Below are 21,991 nucleotides of genomic sequence, written 5' to 3'. Positions count from 1 at the left end.
ATAGACCAACAATATGATATACGCACTGCATGTATAGTACAAGACTGTTATAATGACGGTGCTTGACAGTGTTACCTCAGACAGGTTCAAGCAGTCACCTGTCTGAGCACAGACTGCACGGATGTCCAGATCTGTTGCTGAGCAATTTCTTAAAGATATAATATATACGACTAAAAGCAGGTTGTATATGACAAGTCTGGTTTGATGCAGATGTAGAGGATTGTATGAAAACATCATCCTAAAATTAAAAAAATTATAATGGCATGAGTTTGATTTAGAATATTTATAATACAAAGGGGAGCAGCGGGAACAATCCCGGGACAGTTTGTCTACTTGCAAAAAGAAAAATGTAAGAAATGTTTACAGTAAATTCATAAATCAATCCAATCAGCATCAGCATAAAGATTACACCACCATGGATGGAGGATGTTCCTATGAACAGCTTTGCACATCACTGTCTACACGTTGGTTTGCCTCCATAAGGGGTTGTGTTATGGTGTTGCTTCAACCTTCATGTTGTGCAGGTAGGGGGATCAGATGTCCCTCTTTAAGGGGGACTACACAGCATTTTTATGCTGTTCCCCCGTCTCCACATCTTGAACCAATACCCCACATTTTACAGGCTCTGCAGGATATCAACCTTTCTAAACAATGGATTTTCCTTAGTACATATTAAGATCATGCTTATTATCATGAACAAATATATCATTCTATGCAATATAGTGTAAAATACCAAAAAGCAGATATACTGAGAAATACAGTTATTCTTCAGTTTCACACAAGAGAAAAAATGGTGTGAAGCGACACAGTGTATTTGTGTGATATTTGGCTAAAGATTCATAGATTGTCACATATCGCTCAAAAAAGACCTATGGATACATCCTTACTCAAACCTATATACTGTTACCAGACAGACGCGCAGCTGAAATAACAAGGGAGAGTGAAAGCTTCCCTTTATTCTTATTGTGTTTACCTAGCAAGAGTTGGAAAAGTCTCACATGCGGCTCATTGTGATCTGATCACCCTGTGTGCATGTCTGTTATGGCTACTCAGCAGCCATACATTACAGGGAATGAAGAAATCTTTTAAATTTCTTATTGTTGCAAAGGCGTAATCTTGATGAAACCCAATATCTACAGTACAGGGTCTCCTCACACACATACTGAAAGTTTTCAAATATCTACAAAAAAATGTCCAGTTCACCAGCTGTTTAATGCTCTAAAGATTTATTTCAGTCCTTCATGTTGGAGTCTCAGATGTTGACACATGGCAGTACTGCACTATAAAGATGTTACATGGACTCCGCTGACTCCATTTCTTCTTCTGGCACATTTGCAAGTGGCAGGATGTCACGAGGTAAGGTGTACTCAGTCAGGTTGGAAAGTCCGGACACCACACAGCAGCTCAAGGCGCTGCGGAAAATCTCCATGTCGCACGCCTCATACCACTCGTTGGTTAAAGCGTCGTAGTACTCGACGTTGAAAGTGGTGGTGAAGCCGTTGAAACCCCCGACGGCAAAGAGGCGATCGTCGATTACCTCAATGCCAAAGTTGCTGCGGGGGGTCAGCATAGAGGACACGAGGTTCCACGTATTGGAATGTGGGCTGTAAGCCTCAGCGGTGCGCAGACGATTGTTTCCATCGAAGCCACCAACCTAAAAATTAATGCATGGGTCAAATGATTGAATGTAAGTGTAGCCAGCTTCACAGCACCCCTGTAAGAACATGCACCTGCTAGACTTAGTCTGAAGAGAAAATAAATACTAAACGGTAGCTAGCTAAATAAAGAAGTGTGTCTCAGAAGGTGAGACTACAATCTTTGCTTTTTACCAAAGGGTGCAGCTGTAAATCAACTAAATAAGTGGTTTTAAGGCAAATAGCAAGATAAATTTACAGCTAAAATGCCTCCTGTCCCCAGAGGATGAGTTCTAATCACTTGGCTTATTCCCTCATTTTTCTAAAGGTGTTGCAGGATAACTTTGAAATTGTCTCTAACATATGTCCCCTAGTGGAACAATGAGGATGACAATGTTCGGTTTTGAATAAGTATTTCTGTTGTACTGAGTGAAATGTGAAATCATGAGTGAAATCATCAAAGACACAACATTTTGGGAATGGGGCACATGAAATGAAAAAAACTAATGAGGCAGAAACATCACTAATCAGTTAAATTAATACATAGAATGAGTAAGAATGCCTTCTCTGAACCTGTGGTCAGGATAGGAATCTGTTCATTGATAAATACAAAACAAAGTTAGCAAAATTCTGTGTCAGCCAAATCTGTGTTAAACCTTGCTGATCAAAGCACATTACAGATTTGATTTGTATGTTACGTGAGTGTCAGCACTACTTTGTGGTCTTACTGCAAAGACATGATCCGCATATGCAATGACACCTATCCCGCTGCGGCGGCTGTTCATGGGACTGATCATCGTCCACTGGTTGGTCTCTGGGTTGAAATATTCAGCTGTCTGCAGACACTCGTTGCCATTGAATCCACCACAAATGTAAATCTTAAAACAAAAAAGGGACATGAAGTATTTTTACTTTTCTTAGGTTTCAGATGGAAACAATGTTACCTGTAAATGAAATTTTTCTACATCATTTGTGAAGTTAGACTGATACTCAGTACCAGAGTGTCCAACTGAAAAATACAGCAATTAACAAATGTGTGCATTTCACAATTACCTGTCATAAACACACTTTTAATTACCCAAATTTGACCTGAGTACGTGGGACATCTTTGAGTCAGAAAGTCAGAAATGAATCAAACATAACATTCAATCAATAAGGCTAATTTTTCTTTTCAGGAATGCAAATAAATAACTGTAATTTGGGATCTTAATAAAATAAAATGATGTGTTTTACAATTTTTTAAATATCTGTTATATTTGAGTTGACAGGTCAATTCTACTAAAGTACTGTACATACATGCAAAGATGCACTAGTGATCAGTTAGAAACAAAATAGATATATATTAGTATATTTTTCAACTTTTTAAACTAAACTATTAAATTTGACAAAACATGAACATAGAAACCAGTTTGTGACCTATCTTGCACCTCGCTTCACTGTAAAAAATGTGTATTCCCTGACTGGTTGGCAAGTGGTTGCTGGAGGCTGATGGCTGTCACTAGTCTGAAATTGTAACCAAGAAGGTGTTGCACCACAAGCCTCCTTGTGTTTGCTTTGGTTGTTAGCAGACTGTTGAGCACACCAGAGGTTTGCATGGAGTACTCTGACTTGTCTGCAAACACTCACAAACTATTTGCTGTAGAAATCTGTAGTCTTTCATACAACCACTGCCTAACCAGCTGAGGAGTACACATTTTTCCCTAGCAACTGGTTGTTACCAAAAGGTTGCTGACAGGTCTCTAGGCCTGTGTGCTCTCTTTCTCTGCTACTCTTTACTTCACCCACCCGGCTGTAAAGTGTTGTGCAGCTGGCGCCGCTCCTCTGTTCGTGCATCGGTGCAATAAGACTCCACTGGTTGATTTCAGGTTGATAGCGCCTGCACTGCTGAGTCGCACATGCCCGTCGTAGCCTCCCAGGGCATAGATGAACCCGTTCAACACAGTCACGCTCACATAGCAGCGGCGGGAGTGCATGGGTGCCACCTCATTCCAGGTGCGAGTGGTCAGGTCAAACCTACGGACGCTGTTGAAATGCTCCACCCTGTCGAAGCCACCAACGGAGTAGACGTACCCATTGAGGAAGGCGGCTCCATGATAAGCACGAGGACGCTCAAGGTTGTTCGTTACGTTGACCCAGCAGTTAGCCCGGTAATCGTAGGCCTCGATGCCGTTAGTTGGATCACCACCACTCCACCCCCCAATGGCCAGCAGGATGGAATGAGGCAGGCGGGGACGAGCAAGAGGGTGACACAAGCCAGACATGAAGGGTCTGTTTCCTAGATCATGTATGTCTACGATGGCATTACGTATCATGGACTGGCACTCAGAATTGGTCCCCACCAGCTCACTGGACAGCACATTGTCCGTTAGGTAGTCTAAAGTCATCAGTCCCAGTCGGACCTACAGAGAGATGACAGACAGAATATGACTTAGAAAATAGAAAAAACACTGAATATCAACTACATCAGTTTTAGTAAACTCAAGCTTCTTTAGGATAATGCTCCTAATGTTGTTTAATTTTCTTACTGCTAGCAAGAGAGCGACCAAAGTCAGACACCATTAGCCTTTTTGTCAACAGGGACAAAAGTCTTTTGTACAGTTGTAATGAAGATCAATTTTAAATCTAAAGTCTTAAGTATAACTTTATACAAAAATAAATAAAATAAAATAAAGCTGGGGAACACAAACAGGGGAGAATGGTTGTACTTGTTAGGGACAGTTTTTAGTCATAGCCCTAGCAACTATACTTAATAAAAATAATTTATTCTATAATATGTGTGTAGCGATCTGATACAGTTTTAATGCTCTTGAAGAGAATTTCTTAAATGTGGTTTGGCTACAGCTGAAAAGAGCAACATCTCAAGATATTAAAGCATCCTTATACCCAGATGGATCGACTCAATCTATCACTTAAATCCTGAAGATTTCAGTCCAAACTAAATGTAGTAATGAAAGTTTATACACCTTGGACAACAGAGCGTTGAGGTGTTGTTCCCGTTCTGCAGGTACATGGCCAATCCACTTTATAAGCGCTTCGTACACGGTGATTTCCAACTGCACATTGAGGTCCTCTCTATCAAGGATATCAGCAACTTCTTCCACAGTTAGCTGCAGGAACTCCTCCTCAAGAACAACCTGCTCAAAGTTATTGATGATGTAGTGGTAGGCCTTGGCGCGTAGTTCGGGTAATAAGCATACTTTTGTGAACTGCCAAATGCCAACACAGTTCTCTGGGCACAGTTGCTCCCCGAGGAAGTCACAGCAGAGTTTCACAATGTCCATTACATTGAGTTGATGAGCTGCCATGAGAAGTTCCACTGCATTTTTCTCTGTTATGGAAACAGAGCCAGTGTATGCAAAGTCAATGATGAGTGCCATCATCTCAGGAGACAAGCCAGGTATGTTGAAGACCTGTTTGTCTGGGTCGCTGCATTGGGTGAAAAGAGCCCTGAGGGTAGAGATGGAGACAGAGTACAAAATATTAAAAGGTGTGGAGGCAACAAGATCGTAAACTACATCATGCACAAGTAGGATAAATATATAAAACCAATTGACTGGAATGGACATGATCACCTAATTACATGTGTTACTATGTGATTACTGTGATAGTCTTGTAATGTCTAGTCCATATTGCCATTAGAGTATATAACTCCAAAACAGAGTTTGTACATGTTTAGTGTGCTTGATTATTGGGTTTTCAATGCCTTTATTACATTGGCAGTATGCAAAACAAAATGCAGTCCCACACTATGACAGAGCCTCCACCGTGTTTTAAAGTTAACTCTAGACACTCACTGTTGTACCTCTATGACAAATATTGAAATCAACTCCATAAGGCAAGTTTGCCCTGATGTTTAGTCTAGTGATTGCGTAATTTTGCATACCTCAGTCTGTTTCCTTTCCTTATGGAAGTTCCAGTGCATTTTGCTCAATTACACTCTCTGTTTCCCTTCCATAACCATTTCTGATGAGGTTTCATGAAAAGTAGATGGACTAAATGGTCTTGTGTCTGGAATTTGCTGGATTCTTTCGTTTTTCTTAAGGACATGACTTTCAGATACTGTTCATGTGCTGTAGATCATTACTTCTTTTATGCCTGCCACTCCTTGTTTTGTCTTTAAAATTGTTTCTTCGCTAAGTTGTGTGTTATGTGTAGAAACAATACTGGTTCATCCTTCAAGTTATAGTAGGTGTCCTTTTCATGCTTAAATGATTCATTTATCAGCATTAAATAGCTTAACAAACAAATAAACAAATGAACAAAAACTCATCTATAAACTTTTGCTCAGCGTATAACTTTATAACAGAGTTCAATCTTTTTAGTATCAGTAAGTCTGGTGTGTTTTACTGTGTGAATAACAGTTGAGAAGATATTAATGTAACTTAAAACACATAAATTAGACTTCGGCTCAACACAGTCTGGATTTAGTTCATACAATCACCAAGTGATTCACAGTGCTTTTTAAATGGCACATTTACTGAAGTGGAATCTGGAGCTCTGTGAAGGTAAAGATGAAATCTGCAAATGTTTGCATTGTGTTTTGGGTCTATCTGTCAGTTGACCGTGACAAAGTCTTTCTATCTGAAAAGCTCCATGATTCAACATGTTCCTTTTTGTTGGCACTGTTTCACAGACTAAGACCATGAATTACATTTTTCACAAGTATAAATCAGTCAACCTTCCTTCACATTATCAGGTAAGCAACTCACCTGAAGTACGGGGTGCAGTTACACAGGATGATCTTGTGGACCGGAAATTCAACATCCTCCACTTTGATGATTGCATCACAAAATTGTCCCTCCAAACGGAGTTCATTATACACTGAGCTCGACTTGTATGGCGGCTGGCTTTCTCCACTCATCTTGAGTTTTGTGACTGTTTTTCTTAGTTTTTGTGTCTGAAGTTTGTCTTGAAGTGTTCAGATCACAAAGTCAAACCTAACTGTCGTTTAGGTTTGACTTTGTGATCAAAATCAAACCTAACCTGGCAACAGTTGCCCCATAGAATTGTTTTGAAATGTATATTTACATTGTTTTAATGAACCTTTCATTGGATAAAAACTTTTGTTTTGATTTGATTTGGTTTTAATGTATTGCATATGAGCCTCACAGATATCACCTAGCATTTTGTATGTTTGCTTTACAGAGGTCAACCTGTAACATAACACTTCTGAAAGAACTTAGATTAAATTGTAGTCCTATTTAAATATGGACCACAATATCATATTTAGTTCATATTCAAACTTAATAGGCCGTTTTTTCAGATTTTTCTGACTAGTATAGATTTTATTGTTTTGTGTGTTGGCTCTTTTATTACTGAGTTTCCAGTTGTTGGGGACGTGCTGTACTGGACTCCGTTATCTTGAAATAACAGTTTACAACAAAAATGCAATAAAGTTTATCTCCCCAGCAAACAACAAACACACAAATAAACATTTTTAACCATCAGTTCTGCTTGCAATAAGAAAAATGTAAGAAATGTTTGCAGTAAATTCATAAATCAATCAATTCGGTATCAGAATAAAGATTACACCACCATGGATGGAGGATGTTCCTATGAACAGCTTTGCAGTTCACTGTGTACACGGTGGTTTGCCTCCATAAGGTGTTGTTCTACTGGTGTGGTGTTGCTTCAACCTTCATGTTGTGCAGGTAGGGGGATCAGATGTCCCTCTTTAAGGGGGACTGCACAGCATTTTTATGCTGTTCCCCCGTCTCCACATCTTGATCCAATATCCCACATTTTACAGGCTCTGGAGGAGATCCACCTTTTTAAACACTGGATTTTCCTTAGTACATATAAAGGTCATACTTTTTATCATAAACAAATATATCATTCTATGCAATATAGTGAAAAATACCACAAAGCAGATGAAAGATATAGATAGAGTTATTTTTTGGTTTCACACAAGAGAAAAAATGGTGTGAAGCGACACAGTATATTTGTGTGATATTTGGCTAAAGATTCATAAATTGTCAGCTAGCGCCCAAAAAAGACCTATGGATACATCCTTACTCAAACCTATATACTGTTACCAGACAGACGCGCAGCTGAAATAACAAGGGAGCGTGAAAGCTTCCCTTTATTCTTATTGTGTTTACCTAGCAAGAGTTGGAAAAGTCTCACATGCGGCTCATTGTGATCTGATCACCCTGTGTGCATGTCTGTTATGGCTACTCAGCAGCCATACATTACAGGGAATGAAGAAATCTTTTAAATTTCTTATTGTTGCAAAGGCGTAATCTTGATGAAACCCAATATCTACAGTACAGGGTCTCCTCACACACATACTGAAAGTTTTGAAATATCTACAAAAAAATGTCCAGTTCACCAGCTGTTTAATGCTCTAAAGATTTATTTCAGTCCTTCATGTTGGAGTCTCAGATGTTGACACATGGCAGTACTGCACTATAAAGATGTTACATGGACTCCGCTGACTCCATTTCTTCTTCTGGCACATTTGCAAGTGGCAGGATGTCACGAGGTAAGGTGTACTCAGTCAGGTTGGAAAGTCCGGACACCACACAGCAGCTCAAGGCGCTGCGGAAAATCTCCATGTCGCACGCCTCATACCACTCGTTGGTTAAAGCGTCGTAGTACTCGACGTTGAAAGTGGTGATTAAGCCGTTGAAACCCCCGACGGCAAAGAGGCGATCGTCGATTACCTCAATGCCAAAGTTGCTGCGGGGGGTCAGCATAGAGGACACGAGGTTCCACGTATTGGAATGTGGGTTGTAAGCCTCAGCGGTGCGCAGATGGTTGTTTCCATCGAAGCCACCAACCTAAAAATTAATGCATGGGTCAAATGATTGAATGTGAGTGTAGCCAGCTTCACAGCACCCCTGTAAGAACATGCACCTGCTATACGTCTTTAGCTGTTTTTGCACAGATACTGCAGAAAGTGACTGAAGAATTAAGTTGCAATATTGTCCAGTTGCCCTTAATATGTAGCAGATACAAGGAGATTGTTTGCTTTAGGTGTGGTCTGACTACTGGAAATACTCTGATTGGTTTAGGGTTTTACCTGGATAAAGCGAACAGTTACCCGACATATTCTCATGCTGTTATATGGAGTTTACACATAAAAGTTGTTTTAAAAAAGGCCCATTAACGTCCCATTATTTGCATTGTCACAGGCCAATTAAAAGGAAAAAGTAAAATAAAGTAGAAGCCAGCTGTTGAAGAAGTCTTTATGAGCCTCAATAGCCTCAACTACAGCTATTAAAGCACTGTTGTCTATTACGTCACGCAATTATGACCAAAGATGAATAACCCTCGACAAAAAGTATTTATGTTTTCAGTATAAATGTCTTCACAGCTCTTTTGCCTTTAGTCCAAAAAGGAACATTGAGTTCCAGTCCTTTCTTCCTATAACAGATTAAAGTAGCCCTGACAGGCTTTGGGGCCTAAAAGCCTGATCAAAGACCCCGAGGTCAGCACCAGGGTAAGGTCACTGCATTCTGCTGATAATAACTTTTCCTTTTTTTGAATAGAGACTTAGTCTGAATAGAAAATAAATACTAAACGGTAGCTAGCTAAATAAAGAAGTGTGTCTCAGAAGGTGAGACTACAATCTTTGCTTTTTACCAAAGGGTGCAGCTGTAAATCAACTAAATAAGTGGTTTTAAGGCAAATAGCAAGATAAATTTACAGCTAAAATGCCTCCTGTCCCCAGAGGATGAGTTCTAATCACTTGGCTTATTCCCTCATTTTTCTAAAGGTGTTGCAGGATAACTTTGAAATTGTCTCTAACATATGTCCCCTAGTGGAACGATGACGATGGCAATGTTCGGTTTTGAATAAGTATTTCTGTTGTACTGAGTGAAATGTGAAATCATGAGTGAAATCATCAAAGACACAACATTTTGGGAATGGGGCACATGAAATGAAAAAAAACTAATGAGGCAGAAACATCACTAATCAGTTAAATTAATACATAGAATGAGTAAGAATGCCTTCTCTGAACCTGTGGTCAGGATAGGAATCTGTTCATTGATAAATACAAAACAAAGTTAGCGAAATTCTGTGTCAGCCAAATCTGTGTTAAGCCTTGCTGATCAAAGCACATTACAGATTTGATTTGTATGTTACGTGAGTGTCAGCACTACTTTGTGGTCTTACTGCAAAGACATGATCCGCATATGCAATGACACCTATCCCGCTGCAGCGGCTGTTCATGGGGCTGATCATCGTCCACTGGTTGGTCTCTGGGTTGTAATATTCTGCTGTCTGCAGACACTCGTTGCCATTGAATCCACCACAAATGTAAATCTGAAGACAAAACAATGGACAAACATTTTTACTTTTCTTAGGTTTCAGATGGAAACAATGTTACCTGTAAGTGAAATGTTTCCACATCATTTGTGAAGTTAGACCGATACTCAGTAACTAAGTGTCCAACTGAAAAATACAGCAATTAACAAATGTGTGTGTGTTTTACAGTTACCTGTCATAAAAACATGTTTATGTACCCAAATTTGACCTGAGTACGTGGGACTTCTTTGAGAAGTCAGAAATGAATCAAACATAACATTCAATCAATAAGGCTAATTTTTCTGTTCAGCAATGCAAATAAATAACTGTAATTTGGGATCTTAATAAAATAAAATAATGATGTGTTTTACTATTTTTTAATATGTTTTATATTTTAGTTGACAAGTCAATTCTACTAAAGTACTGTACATAAATGCAAAGATGCACTAGTGATCAGTTAGAAACAAAATAGATATATATTAGTATATTTTTCAACTTTTTAAAATATACTTTTAAATTTGACAAAACATGAACATAGAAACCAGTTTGTGACCTATCTTGCACCTCGCTTCACTGTAAAAAATGTGTATTCCCTGACTGGTTGGCAAGTGGTTGCTGGAGGCTGATGGCTGTCGCTAGTCTGAAATTGTAACCAAGAAGGTGTTGCACCACAAGCCTCCTTGTGTTTGCTTTGGTTGTTAGCAGACTGTTGAGCACACCAGAGGTTTGCATGGAGTACTCTGACTTGTCTGCAAACACTCACAAACTATTTGCTGTAGAAATCTGTAGTCTTTCATACAACCACTGCCTAACCAGCTGAGGAGTACACATTTTTCCCTAGCAACTGGTTGTTACCAAAAGGTTGCTGACAGGTCTCTAGGCCTGTGTGCTCTCTTTCTCTGCTACTCTTTTACTTCACCCACCCGGCTGTAAAGTGTTGTGCAGCTGGCGTCGCTCCTCTGTTCGTGCATCGGTGCAATAAGACTCCACTGGTTGATTTCAGGCTGATAGCGCTCTGCACTGCTGAGTTGTACATGTCCGTCGTAGCCTCCCAGGGCATAGATGAACCCGTTCAACACAGTCACGCTCACATAGCAGCGGCGTGAGTGCATGGGTGCCACCTCATTCCAGGTGCGAGTGGTCAGGTCAAACCTACGGACGCTGTTGAAATGCTCCACCCTGTCGAAGCCACCAACGGAGTAGACGTACCCGTTGAGGAAGGCGACTCCATGATACGCACGAGGACGCTCGAAGTTGTCTGTTACGTTGACCCAGCAGTTAGCCCGGTAATCGTAGGCCTCAATGTCGTTAGTTGGGTCACCACCACTCCACCCCCCAATGGCCAGCAGGATGGAATGAGGCAGGCGGGGACGAGCAAGAGGGTGACAGAAGCCAGACATGAAGGGTCTGTTTCCTAGACCATGTATGTCTAAGATGGCATTACTTATCATGGACTGGCACTCAGAATTGGTCCCCACCAGCTCACTGGACAGCACATTGTCCGTTAGGTAGTCTAAAGTCATCAGTCCCAGTCGGACCTACAGAGAGATGACAGACAGAATATGACTTAGAAAATAGAAAAAACACTGAATATCAACTACATCAGTTTTAGTAAACTCAAGCTTCTTTAGGATAATGCTCCTCATGTTGTTTAATTTTCTTACTGCTAGCAAGAGAGCGACCAAAGTCAGACACCATTAGCCTTTTTGTCAGCAGGGACAAAAGTCTTTTGTACAGTTGTAATGAAGATCAATTTTAAATCTAAAGTCTTAAGTATAACTTTATACAAAAATAAATAAAATAAAATAAAGCTGGGGAACACAAACAGGGGAGAATGGTTGTACTTGTTAGGGACAGTTTTTAGTCATAGCCCTAGCAACTATACTTAATAAAAATAATTTATTCTATAATATGTGTGTAGCGATCTGATACAGTTTTAATGCTCTTGAAGAGAATTTCTTAAATGTGGTTTGGCTACAGCTGAAAAGAGCAACATCTCAAGATATCAAAGCATCCTTATACCCAGATGGATCGACTCAATCTATCACTTAAATGCTGAAGATTTCAGCCCAAACTAAATGTAGTAATGAAAGTTTATACACCTTGGACAACAGAGCGGTGAGGTGTTGTTCCCGTTCTGCAGGTACATGGCTAATCCACTTTATAAGCGCTTCATACACGGTGGTCTCCAACTGCACATTGAGGTCCTCTCTATCAAGGATATCAGCAACTTCCTCCACAGTTAGCTGGAGGAACTCCTCCTCAAGAACAACCTGCTCAAAGTTATTGATGATGTAGTGGTAGGCCTTGGCGCGTAGTTCGGGTAATAAGCATACTTTTGTGAACTGCCAAATGCCAACACAGTTCTCTGGGCACAGTTGCTCCCCGAGGAAGTCACAGCAGAGTTTCACAATGTCCATTACATTGAGTTGATCAGCTGCCATGAGAAGTTCCACTGCATTTTTCTCTGTTATGGAAACAGAGCCAGTGTATGCAAAGTCAATGATGAGTGCCATCATCTCAGGAGACAAGCCAGGTATGTTGAAGACCTGTTTGTCTGGGTCGCTGCAGTGGGTGAAAAGAGCCCTGAGGGTAGAGATGGAGACAGAGTAGAAAATATTAAAAGGTGTGGAGGCAACAAGATCATAAACTACATCATGCACAAGTAGGATAAATATATAAAACCAATTGACTGGAATGGATATGATCACCTAATTACATGTGTTACTATGTGATTATTGTGATCGTCTTGTAATGTCTAGTCCATATTGCCATTAGAGTATATAACTCCAAAACAGAGTTTGTACATGTTTAGTGTGCTTGATTATTGGGTTTTCAATGCCTTTATTACATTGGCAGCATGCAAAACAAAATGCAGTCCCACACCATGACAGAGCCTCCACCATGTTTTAAAGTTAACTCTAGACACTCACTGTTGTACCTCTATGACAAATACTGAAATCAACTCCATAAGGCCAGTTTCTACTGATCTTCACTCAAGTTATATGTAATTTGGCATACCTCAGTCTGTTTCCTTTCCTTATGGAAGTTCCAGTGCATTTTGCTCAATTACACTCTCTGTTTCCCTTCCATAACCATTTCTGATGAGGTTTCATGTTAAGTAGATGGACTAAATGGTCTTGTGTCTGGAATTTGCTGGATTCTTTCGTTTTTCTTAAGGACATGACTTTCAGATACTGTTCATGTGCTGTTGATCATTACTTCTTTTATGCCTGCCACTCCTTGTTTTGTCTTTAAAATTGTTTCTTCGCTAAGTTGTGTGTTATGTGTAGAAACAATACTGGTTCATCCTTCAAGTTATAGTAGGTGTCCTTTTCATGCTTAAATGATTCATTTATCAGCGTTAAATAGCTTAACAAACAAATAAACAAATGAACAAAAACTCATCTATAAACCTTTGCTCAGCGTATAACTTTCAACCTTTTTAGTATCAGTAAGTCTGGTGTGTTTTACTGTGTGAATAACAGTTGAGAAGATATTAATGTAACTTAAAACACATAAATTAGACTTGACTCAACACAGTCTGAATTTAGTTCATACAATCACCAAGTGATTCACAGTGCTTTTTAAATGGCACATTTACTGAAGTGGAATCTGGAGCTCTGTGAAGGTAAAGATGAAATCTGCAAATGTTTGCATTGTGTTTTGGGTCTATCTGTCAGTTGACCGTGACAAAGTCTTTCTATCAGAAAAGCTCCATGATTCAACATGTTCCTTTTTGTTGGCACTGTTTCACAGACTAAGACCATGAATTACATTTTTCACAAGTATAAATCAGTCAACCTTCCTTCACATTATCAGGTAAGCAACTCACCTGAAGTACGGGGTGCAGTTACACAGGATGATCTTGTGGACCGGAAATTCAACATCCTCCAATTTGATGATTGCATCACAAAATTGTCCCTCCAAACGGAGTTCATTATACACTGAGCTCGACTTGTATGGCGGCTGGCTTTCTCCACTCATCTTGAGTTTTGTGACTGTTTTTCTTAGTTTTTTTGTCTTAAGTTTGTCTTGAAGTGTTCAGATCACAAAGTCAAACCTAACTGTGGAATTGTGGAATGGAGGCTTATGACATCATGATGACTTGGCAACAGTTGCCCCATAGAATTGTTTTGAAATGTATATTTACATTGTTTTAATGAACCTTTCATTGCATAAAAACTTTTGTTTTGATTTGATTTGGTTTTAATGTATTGTATATGAGCCTCACAGATATCACCTAGCATTTTGTATGTTTGCTTCACAGAGGTCAACCTGTAACATAACACTTCTGAAAGAACTTAGATTAAATTGTAGTCCTATTTAAATATGGACTACAATATCATATTTAGTTCATATTCAAACTTAATAGGCAGTTTTTTCTGATTTTTCTGACTAGTATAGATTTTATTGTTTTGTGTGTTGGCTCTTTTATTACTGAGTTTCCAGTTGTTGGGGACGTGCTGTACTGGACTCCGTTATCTTGAAATAACAGTTTACAACAAAACTGCAATAAAGTTTATCTCCCCAGCAAACAACAAACACACAAATAAACATTTTTAACCATCAGTTCTGCTTGCAATAAGAAAAATGTAAGAAATGTTTGCAGTAAATTCATAAATCAATCAATTCGGTATCAGAATAAAGATTACACCACCATGGATGGAGGATGTTCCTATGAACAGCTTTGCAGTTCACTGTGTACACGGTGGTTTGCCACCATAAGGTGTTGTTTTACTGGTGTTGCTTCAACCTTCATGTTGTGCAGGTAGGGGATCAGATGTCCCTCTTTAAGGGGACTGCACAGCATTTTTATGCTGTTCCCCGTCTCCACATCTTGATCCAATATCCCACATTTACAGGCTCTGGAGGAGATCCACCTTTTAAACACTGGATTTCCCTTAGTACATATAAAGGTCATACTTTTTATCATAAACAAATATATCATTCTATGCAATATAGTGAAAAATACCACAAAGCAGATGAAAGATATAGATATAGATAGAGTTATTTTTTGGTTTCACACGAGAAAAAATGGTGTGAAGCGACACAGTATATTTGTGTGATATTTGGCTAAAGATTCATAGGTTGTCACATATCGCTCAAAAAAGACCTGTGGATACATCCTTACTCAAACCTATATACTGTTACCAGACAGACGTGCAGCTGAAATAACAAGGGAGAGTGAAAGCTTCCCTTTATTCTTATTGTGTTTACCTAGCAAGAGTTGGAAAAGTCCCACATGCGGCTCATTGTGATGTGATCACCCTGTGTGCATGTCTGTTATGGCTACTCAGCAGCCATACATTACAGGGAATGAAAAAATCTTTTAAATTTCTTATTGTTGCAAAGGCGTAATCTTGATGAAACCCAATATCTACAGTACAGGGTCTCCTCACACACATACTGAAAGTTTTCAAATATCTACAAAAAAATGTCCAGTTCACCAGCTGTTTAATGCTCTAAAGATTTATTTCAGTCCTTCATGTTGGAGTCTCAGATGTTGACACATGGCAGTACTGCACTATAAAGATGTTACATGGACTCCGCTGACTCCATTTCTTCTTCTGGCACATTTGCAAGTGGCAGGATGTCACGAGGTAAGGTGTACTCAGTCAGGTTGGAAAGTCCGGACACCACACAGCAGCTCAAGGCGCTGAGGAAAATCTCCATGTCGCACGCCTCATACCACTCGTTGGTTAAAGCGTCGTAGTACTCGACGTTGAAAGTGGTGGTGAAGCCGTTGAAACCCCGGCGGCAAAGAGGCGATCGTCGATTACCTCAATGCCAAAGTTGCTGCGGGGGTCAGCATAGAGGACACGAGGTTCCACGTATTGGAATGTGGGCTGTAAGCCTCAGCGGTGCGCAGAGCGGTTGTTTCCATCGAAGCCACCAACCTAAAAATTAATGCATGGGTCAAATGATTGAATGTAAGTGTAACCAGCTTCACAGCACCCTGTGTAAGAACATGCACCTGCTAGACTTAGTCTGAATAGAAAATAAATACTAAACAGTAGCTAGCTAAATAAAGAAGTGTGTCTCAGAAGGTGAGACTACAATCTTTGCTTTTTACCAAAGGGTGCAGCTGCAAATCAACTAAATAAGTGGTTTTAAGGCAAATAGCAAGATAAATTTACAGCTAAAATGCCTCCTGTCCCCAGAGGATGAGTTCTAATCACTTGGCTTATTCCCTCATTTTTCTAAAGGTGTTGCAGGATAAGTTTGAAATTGTCTCTAACATATGTCCCCTAGTGGAACGATGAGGATGACAATGTTCGGTTTTGAATAAGTATTTCTGTTGTACTGAGTGAAATGTGAAATCATGAGTGAAATCATCAAAGACACAACATTTTGGGAATGGGGCACATGAAATGAAAAAAATTAATGCGGCAGAAACATCACTAATCAGTTAAATTAATACATAGAATGAGTAAGAATGCCTTCTCTGAACCTGTGGTCAGGATAGGAATCTGTTCATTGATAAATACAAAACAAAGTTAGCAAAATTCTGTGTCAGCCAAATCTGTGTTAAGCCTTGCTGATCAAAGCACATTACAGATTTGATTTGTATGTTACGTGAGTGTCAGCACTACTTTGTGGTCTTACTGCAAAGACATGATCCGCATATGCAATGACACCTATCCCGCTGCGGCGGCTGTTCATGGGGCTGATCATCGTCCACTGGTTGGTCTCTGGGTTGTAATATTCTGCTGTCTGCAGACACTCGTTGCCATTGAATCCACCACAAATGTAAATCTGAAGACAAAAAAAGGGACATGAAGTATTTTTACTTTTCTTAGGTTTCAGTTGGAAACAATGTTAGATGTAAGTGAAATGTTTCCACATCATTTGTGAAGTTAGACCGATACTCGGTACCCAAGTGTCCAACTGAAAAATACAGCAATTAACAAATGTGTGCATTTCACAATTACCTGTCATAAACACACTTTTAATTACCCAAATTTGACCTGAGTACGTGGGACATCTTTGAGTCAGAAAGTCAGAAATGAATCAAACATAACATTCAATCAATAAGGCTAATTTTTCTGTTCAGGAATGCAAATAAATAACTGTAATTTGGGATCTTAATAAAATAAAATGATGTGTTTTACAATTTTTTAAATATCTGTTATATTTGAGTTGACAGGTCAATTCTACTAAAGTACTGTACATACATGCAAAGATGCACTTGTGATCAGTTAGAAACAAAATAGATATATATTAGTATATTTTTCAACTTTTTAAAATATACTTTTTAAATTTGAAAACATGAACATAGAAACCAGTTTGTGACCTATCTTGCACCTCGCTTCACTGTAAAAAATGTGTATTCCCTGACTGGTTGGCAAGTGGTTGCTGGAGGCTGATGGCTGTCGCTAGTCTGAAATTGTAACCAAGAAGGTGTTGCACCACAAGCCTCCTTGTGTTTGCTTTGGTTGTTAGCAGACTGTTGAGCACACCAGAGGTTTGCATGGAGTACTCTGACTTGTCTGCAAACACTCACAAACTATTTGCTGTAGAAATCTGTAGTCTTTCATACAACCACTGCCTAACCAGCTGAGGAGTACACATTTTTCCCTAGCAACTGGTTGTTACCAAAAGGTTGCTGACAGGTCTGTAGGCCTGTGTGCTCTCTTTCTCTGCTACTCTTTTACTTCACCCACCCGGCTGTAAAGTGTTGTGCAGCTGGCGATGCTCCTCTGTTCATGCATCGGTGCAATAAGACTCCACTGGTTGATTTCAGGTTGATAGCGCTCTGCACTGCTGAGTCGTACATGCCCGTCGTAGCCTCCCAGGGCATAGACATAGACACAGTCACGCTCACATAGCAGCGGCGGGAGTGCATGGGTGCCACCTCATTCCAGGTGCGAGTGGTCAGGTCAAACCTACGGACGCTGTTGAAATGCTCCACCCTGTCGAAGCCACCAACGGAGTAGACGTACCCGTTGAGGAAGGCGACTCCATGATAAGCACGACGACACTCGAGGTTGTTCGTTACGTTGACCCAGCGGTTAGCCCGGTGTCGTGAGGCCTCGATGCCGTTAGTTGGATCACCACCACTCCACCCCCCAATGGCCAGCAGGATGGAATGAGGCAGGCGGGGACGAGCAAGAGGGTGACAGAAGCCAGACATGAAGGGTCTGTTTCCTAGATCATGTATGTCTAAGATGGCATTAGTTATCATGGACTGGCACTCAGAATTGGTCCCCACCAGCTCACTGGACAGCACATTGTCCGTTAGGTAGTCTAAAGTCATCAGTCCCAGTCGGACCTACAGAGAGATGACAGACAGAATATGACTTAGAAAATAGAAAAAACACTGAATATCAACTACATCAGTTTTAGTAAACTCAAGCTTCTTTAGGATAATGCTCCTCATGTTGTTTAATTTTCTTACTGCTAGCAAGAGAGCGACCAAAGTCAGACACCATTAGCCTTTTTGTCAGCAGGGACAAAAGTCTTTTGTACAGTTGTAATGAAGATCAATTTTAAATCTAAAGTCTTAAGTATAACTTTATACAAAAATAAATAAAATAAAATAAAGCTGGGGAACACAAACAGGGAGAATGGTTGTACTTGTTAGGGACAGTTTTTAGTCATAGCCCTAGCAACTATACTTAATAAAAATAATTTATTCTATAATATGTGTGTAGCGATCTGATACAGTTTTAATGCTCTTGAAGAGAATTTCTTAAATGTGGTTTGGCTACAGCTGAAAAGAGCAACATCTCGAGATATTAAAGCATCCTTATACCCAGATGGATTGACTCAATCTATCACTTAAATGCTGAAGATTTCAGTCCAAACTAAATGTAGTAATGAAAGTTTATACACCTTGGACAACAGAGCGGTGAGGTGTTGTTCCCGTTCTGCAGGTACATGGCTAATCCACTTTATAAGCGCTTCATACACGGTGGTCTCCAACTGCACATTGAGGTCCTCTCTATCAAGGATATCAGCAACTTCCTCCACAGTTAGCTGGAGGAACTCCTCCTCAAGAACAACCTGCTCAAAGTTATTGATGATGTAGTGGTAGGCCTTGGCGCGTAGTTCGGGTAATAAGCATACTTTTGTGAACTGCCAAATGCCAACACAGTTCTCTGGGCACAGTTGCTCCCCGAGGAAGTCACAGCAGAGTTTCACAATGTCCATTACATTGAGTTGATCAGCTGCCATGAGAAGTTCCACTGCATTTTTCTCTGTTATGGAAACAGAGCCAGTGTATGCAAAGTCAATGATGAGTGCCATCATCTCAGGAGACAAGCCAGGTATGTTGAAGACCTGTTTGTCTGGGTCGCTGCAGTGGGTGAAAAGAGCCCTGAGGGTAGAGATGGAGACAGAGTACAAAATATTAAAAGGTGTGGAGGCAACAAGATTGTAAACTATGTCATGCACAAGTAGGATAAATATATAAAACCAATTGACTGGAATGGATATGATCACCTAATTACATGTGTTACTATGTTATTATTGTGATCGTCTTGTAATGTCTAGTACATATTGCCATTAGAGTATATAACTCCAAAACAGAGTTTGTACATGTTTAGTGTGCTTGATTATTGGGTTTTCAATGCCTCTATTACATTGGCAGTATGCAAAACAAAATGCAGTCCCACACTATGACAGAGCCTCCACCGTGTTTTAAAGTTAACTCTAGACACTCACTGTTGTACCTCTATGACAGATATTGAAATCAACTCCATAAGGCCAGTTTCTACTGATCTTCACTCTAGTTATATGTAATTTTGCATACCTCAGTCTGTTTCCTTTCCTTATGGAAGTTCCAGTGCATTTTGCTTAATTACACTCTCTGTTTCCCTTCCATAACCATTTCTGATGAGGTTTCATGAAAAGTAGATGGACTAAATGGTCTTGTGTCTGGAATTTGCTGGATTCTTTCGTTTTTCTTAAGGACATGACTTTCAGATACTGTTCATGTGCTGTTGATCATTACTTCTTTTATGCCTGCCACTCCTTGTTTTGTCTTTAAAATTGTTTCTTCGCTAAGTTGTGTGTTATGTGTAGAAACAATACTGGTTCATCCTTCAAGTTATAGTAGGTGTCCTTTTCATGCTTAAATGATTCATTTATCAGCGTTAAATAGCTTAACAAACAAATAAACAAATGAACAAAAACTCATCTATAAACCTTTGCTCAGCGTATAACTTTCAACCTTTTTAGTATCAGTAAGTCTGGTGTGTTTTACTGTGTGAATAACAGTTGAGAAGATATTAATGTAACTTAAAACACATAAATTAGACTTCGGCTCAACACAGTCTGAATTTAGTTCATACAATCACCAAGTGATTCACAGTGCTTTTTAAATGGCACATTTACTGAAGTGGAATCTGGAGCTCTGTGAAGGTAAAGATGAAATCTGCAAATGTTTGCATTGTGTTTTGGGTCTATCTGTCAGTTGACCGTGACAAAGTCTTTCTATCTGAAAAGCTCCATGATTCAACATGTTCCTTTTTGTTGGCACTGTTTCACAGACTAAGACCATGAATTACATTTTTCACAGGTATAAATCAGTCAACCTTCCTTCACATTGTCAGGTAAGCAACTCACCTGAAGTACGGGGTGCAGTTACACAGGATGATCTTGTGGACCGGAAATTCAACATCCTCCACTTTGATGATTGCATCACAAAATTGTCCCTCAAACGGAGTTCATTATACACTGAGCTCGACTTGTATGGCGGCTGGCTTTCTTCACTCATCTTGAGTTTTGTGACTGTTTTTCTTAGTTTTTTTGTCTGAAGTTTGTCTTGAAGTGTTCAGATCACAAAGTCAAACCTAACTGTGGAATTGTGGAATGGAGGCTTATGACATCATGATGACTTGGCAACAGTTGCCCCATAGAATTGTTTTGAAATGTATATTTACATTGTTTTAATGAACCTTTCATTGCATAAAAACTTTTGTTTTGATTTGATTTGGTTTTAATGTATTGCATATGAGCCTCACAGATATCACCTAGCATTTTGTATGTTTGCTTCACAGAGGTCAACCGGTAACATAACACTTCTGAAACAACTTAGATTTGTCATGTGTCGCTGTGTGGCAGGCAGGATGAGGACCCAAACGCAAACTCACAGGAAAACAGGACTGAACTCAAAATACAGCTTTATTGCTGACGGATGATAAAGGCAATACAAAATAATATGAAACTAAACTGGGAAGTACTAAGGAACTGACTCACGAGGAAACACACGGAGGGAAACACAGCCATGAGGGAGAACGCGACACAGAACTGAGGGAGACGCAGACCTAAATACACAGAGGTTTAACGAGGGAAGTGGGAGCACACGAGGAACACAGGTGACACTGATAATCATAACAAGACAAGGCAGGAGAAAACGCAACACTGACGGGAGACTGTCAAAGTAAAAAAGGAAGTACAGAGGTTCAGACAGGAGGAGAGAGAGCACGGGGAGAGCACAGACATAACGGGCTGGGGAAAACATGGAATAAAACACAAGGAGGGGAGACGAGGGCTCACAGATACACAGAGGGGCACACAGGGGTAAAAGTCACAAGGGGAAATCAAATAAGAAACAACTTAACAGAGCAACCCAAGAACCATGGCCTAAATAACGAAATACAAAAATACACGAGAACCAAGAATGCTGGGCCAACATGGCCCAGGATCATGACAAGATTAAATTGTAGTCCTATTTAAATATGGACCACAATATCATATTTAGTTCATATTCAAACTTAATAGGCAGTTTTTTCAGATTTTTCTGACTAGTATAGATTTTATTGTTTTGTGTGTTGGCTCTTTTATTACTGAGTTTCCAGTTGTTGGGGACGTGCTGTACTGGACTCCGTTATCTTGAAATAACAGTTTACAACAAAAATGCAATAAAGTTTATCTCCCCAGCAAACAACAAACACACAAATAAACATTTTTAACCATCAGTTCTGCTTGCAATAAGAAAAATGTAAGAAATGTTTGCAGTAAATTCATAAATCAATCAATTTGGTATCAGAATAAAGATAACACCACCATGGATGGAGGATGTTCCTATGAACAGCTTTGCAGTTCACTGTGTACACGGTGGTTTGCCACCATAAGGTGTTGTTTTACTGGTGTTG

The 21,991-nt window shown here is 39.7% G+C and overlaps 1 protein-coding gene and 2 pseudogenes across 1 annotated transcript; all 3 read right to left on the bottom strand.

Annotated features, from left to right (window-relative positions):
• Positions 1 to 1,209: 1,209 nt before the first annotated feature.
• Positions 1,210 to 6,603, bottom strand: LOC120435814 (annotated as a pseudogene).
• Positions 6,604 to 7,971: 1,368 nt separating this feature from the next.
• LOC116322232 (kelch-like protein 10) lies at positions 7,972 to 13,949 on the bottom strand. The gene is made up of 5 exons (XM_039605258.1): positions 13,723 to 13,949; positions 11,990 to 12,473; positions 10,811 to 11,425; positions 9,756 to 9,905; positions 7,972 to 8,416 (listed from the first exon to the last, which is right to left on the bottom strand). Exons 1-5 carry the CDS (start codon positions 13,872 to 13,874, stop codon positions 8,054 to 8,056), a joined length of 1,764 nt encoding a protein of 587 aa, XP_039461192.1. The 5' UTR covers positions 13,875 to 13,949; the 3' UTR covers positions 7,972 to 8,053.
• Positions 13,950 to 15,343: 1,394 nt separating this feature from the next.
• On the bottom strand, positions 15,344 to 20,682 carry LOC120435509 (annotated as a pseudogene).
• Positions 20,683 to 21,991: the final 1,309 nt, after the last annotated feature.

Source organism: Oreochromis aureus, linkage group 22 (genome assembly GCF_013358895.1).
Source record: "Oreochromis aureus strain Israel breed Guangdong linkage group 22, ZZ_aureus, whole genome shotgun sequence".
NCBI classification, from domain to species: Eukaryota; Metazoa; Chordata; class Actinopteri; order Cichliformes; family Cichlidae; genus Oreochromis; species Oreochromis aureus.
The sequence above is the reverse complement of the archived record's forward strand: the minus strand, read 5'-3'. Positions and strand labels throughout refer to the sequence as shown.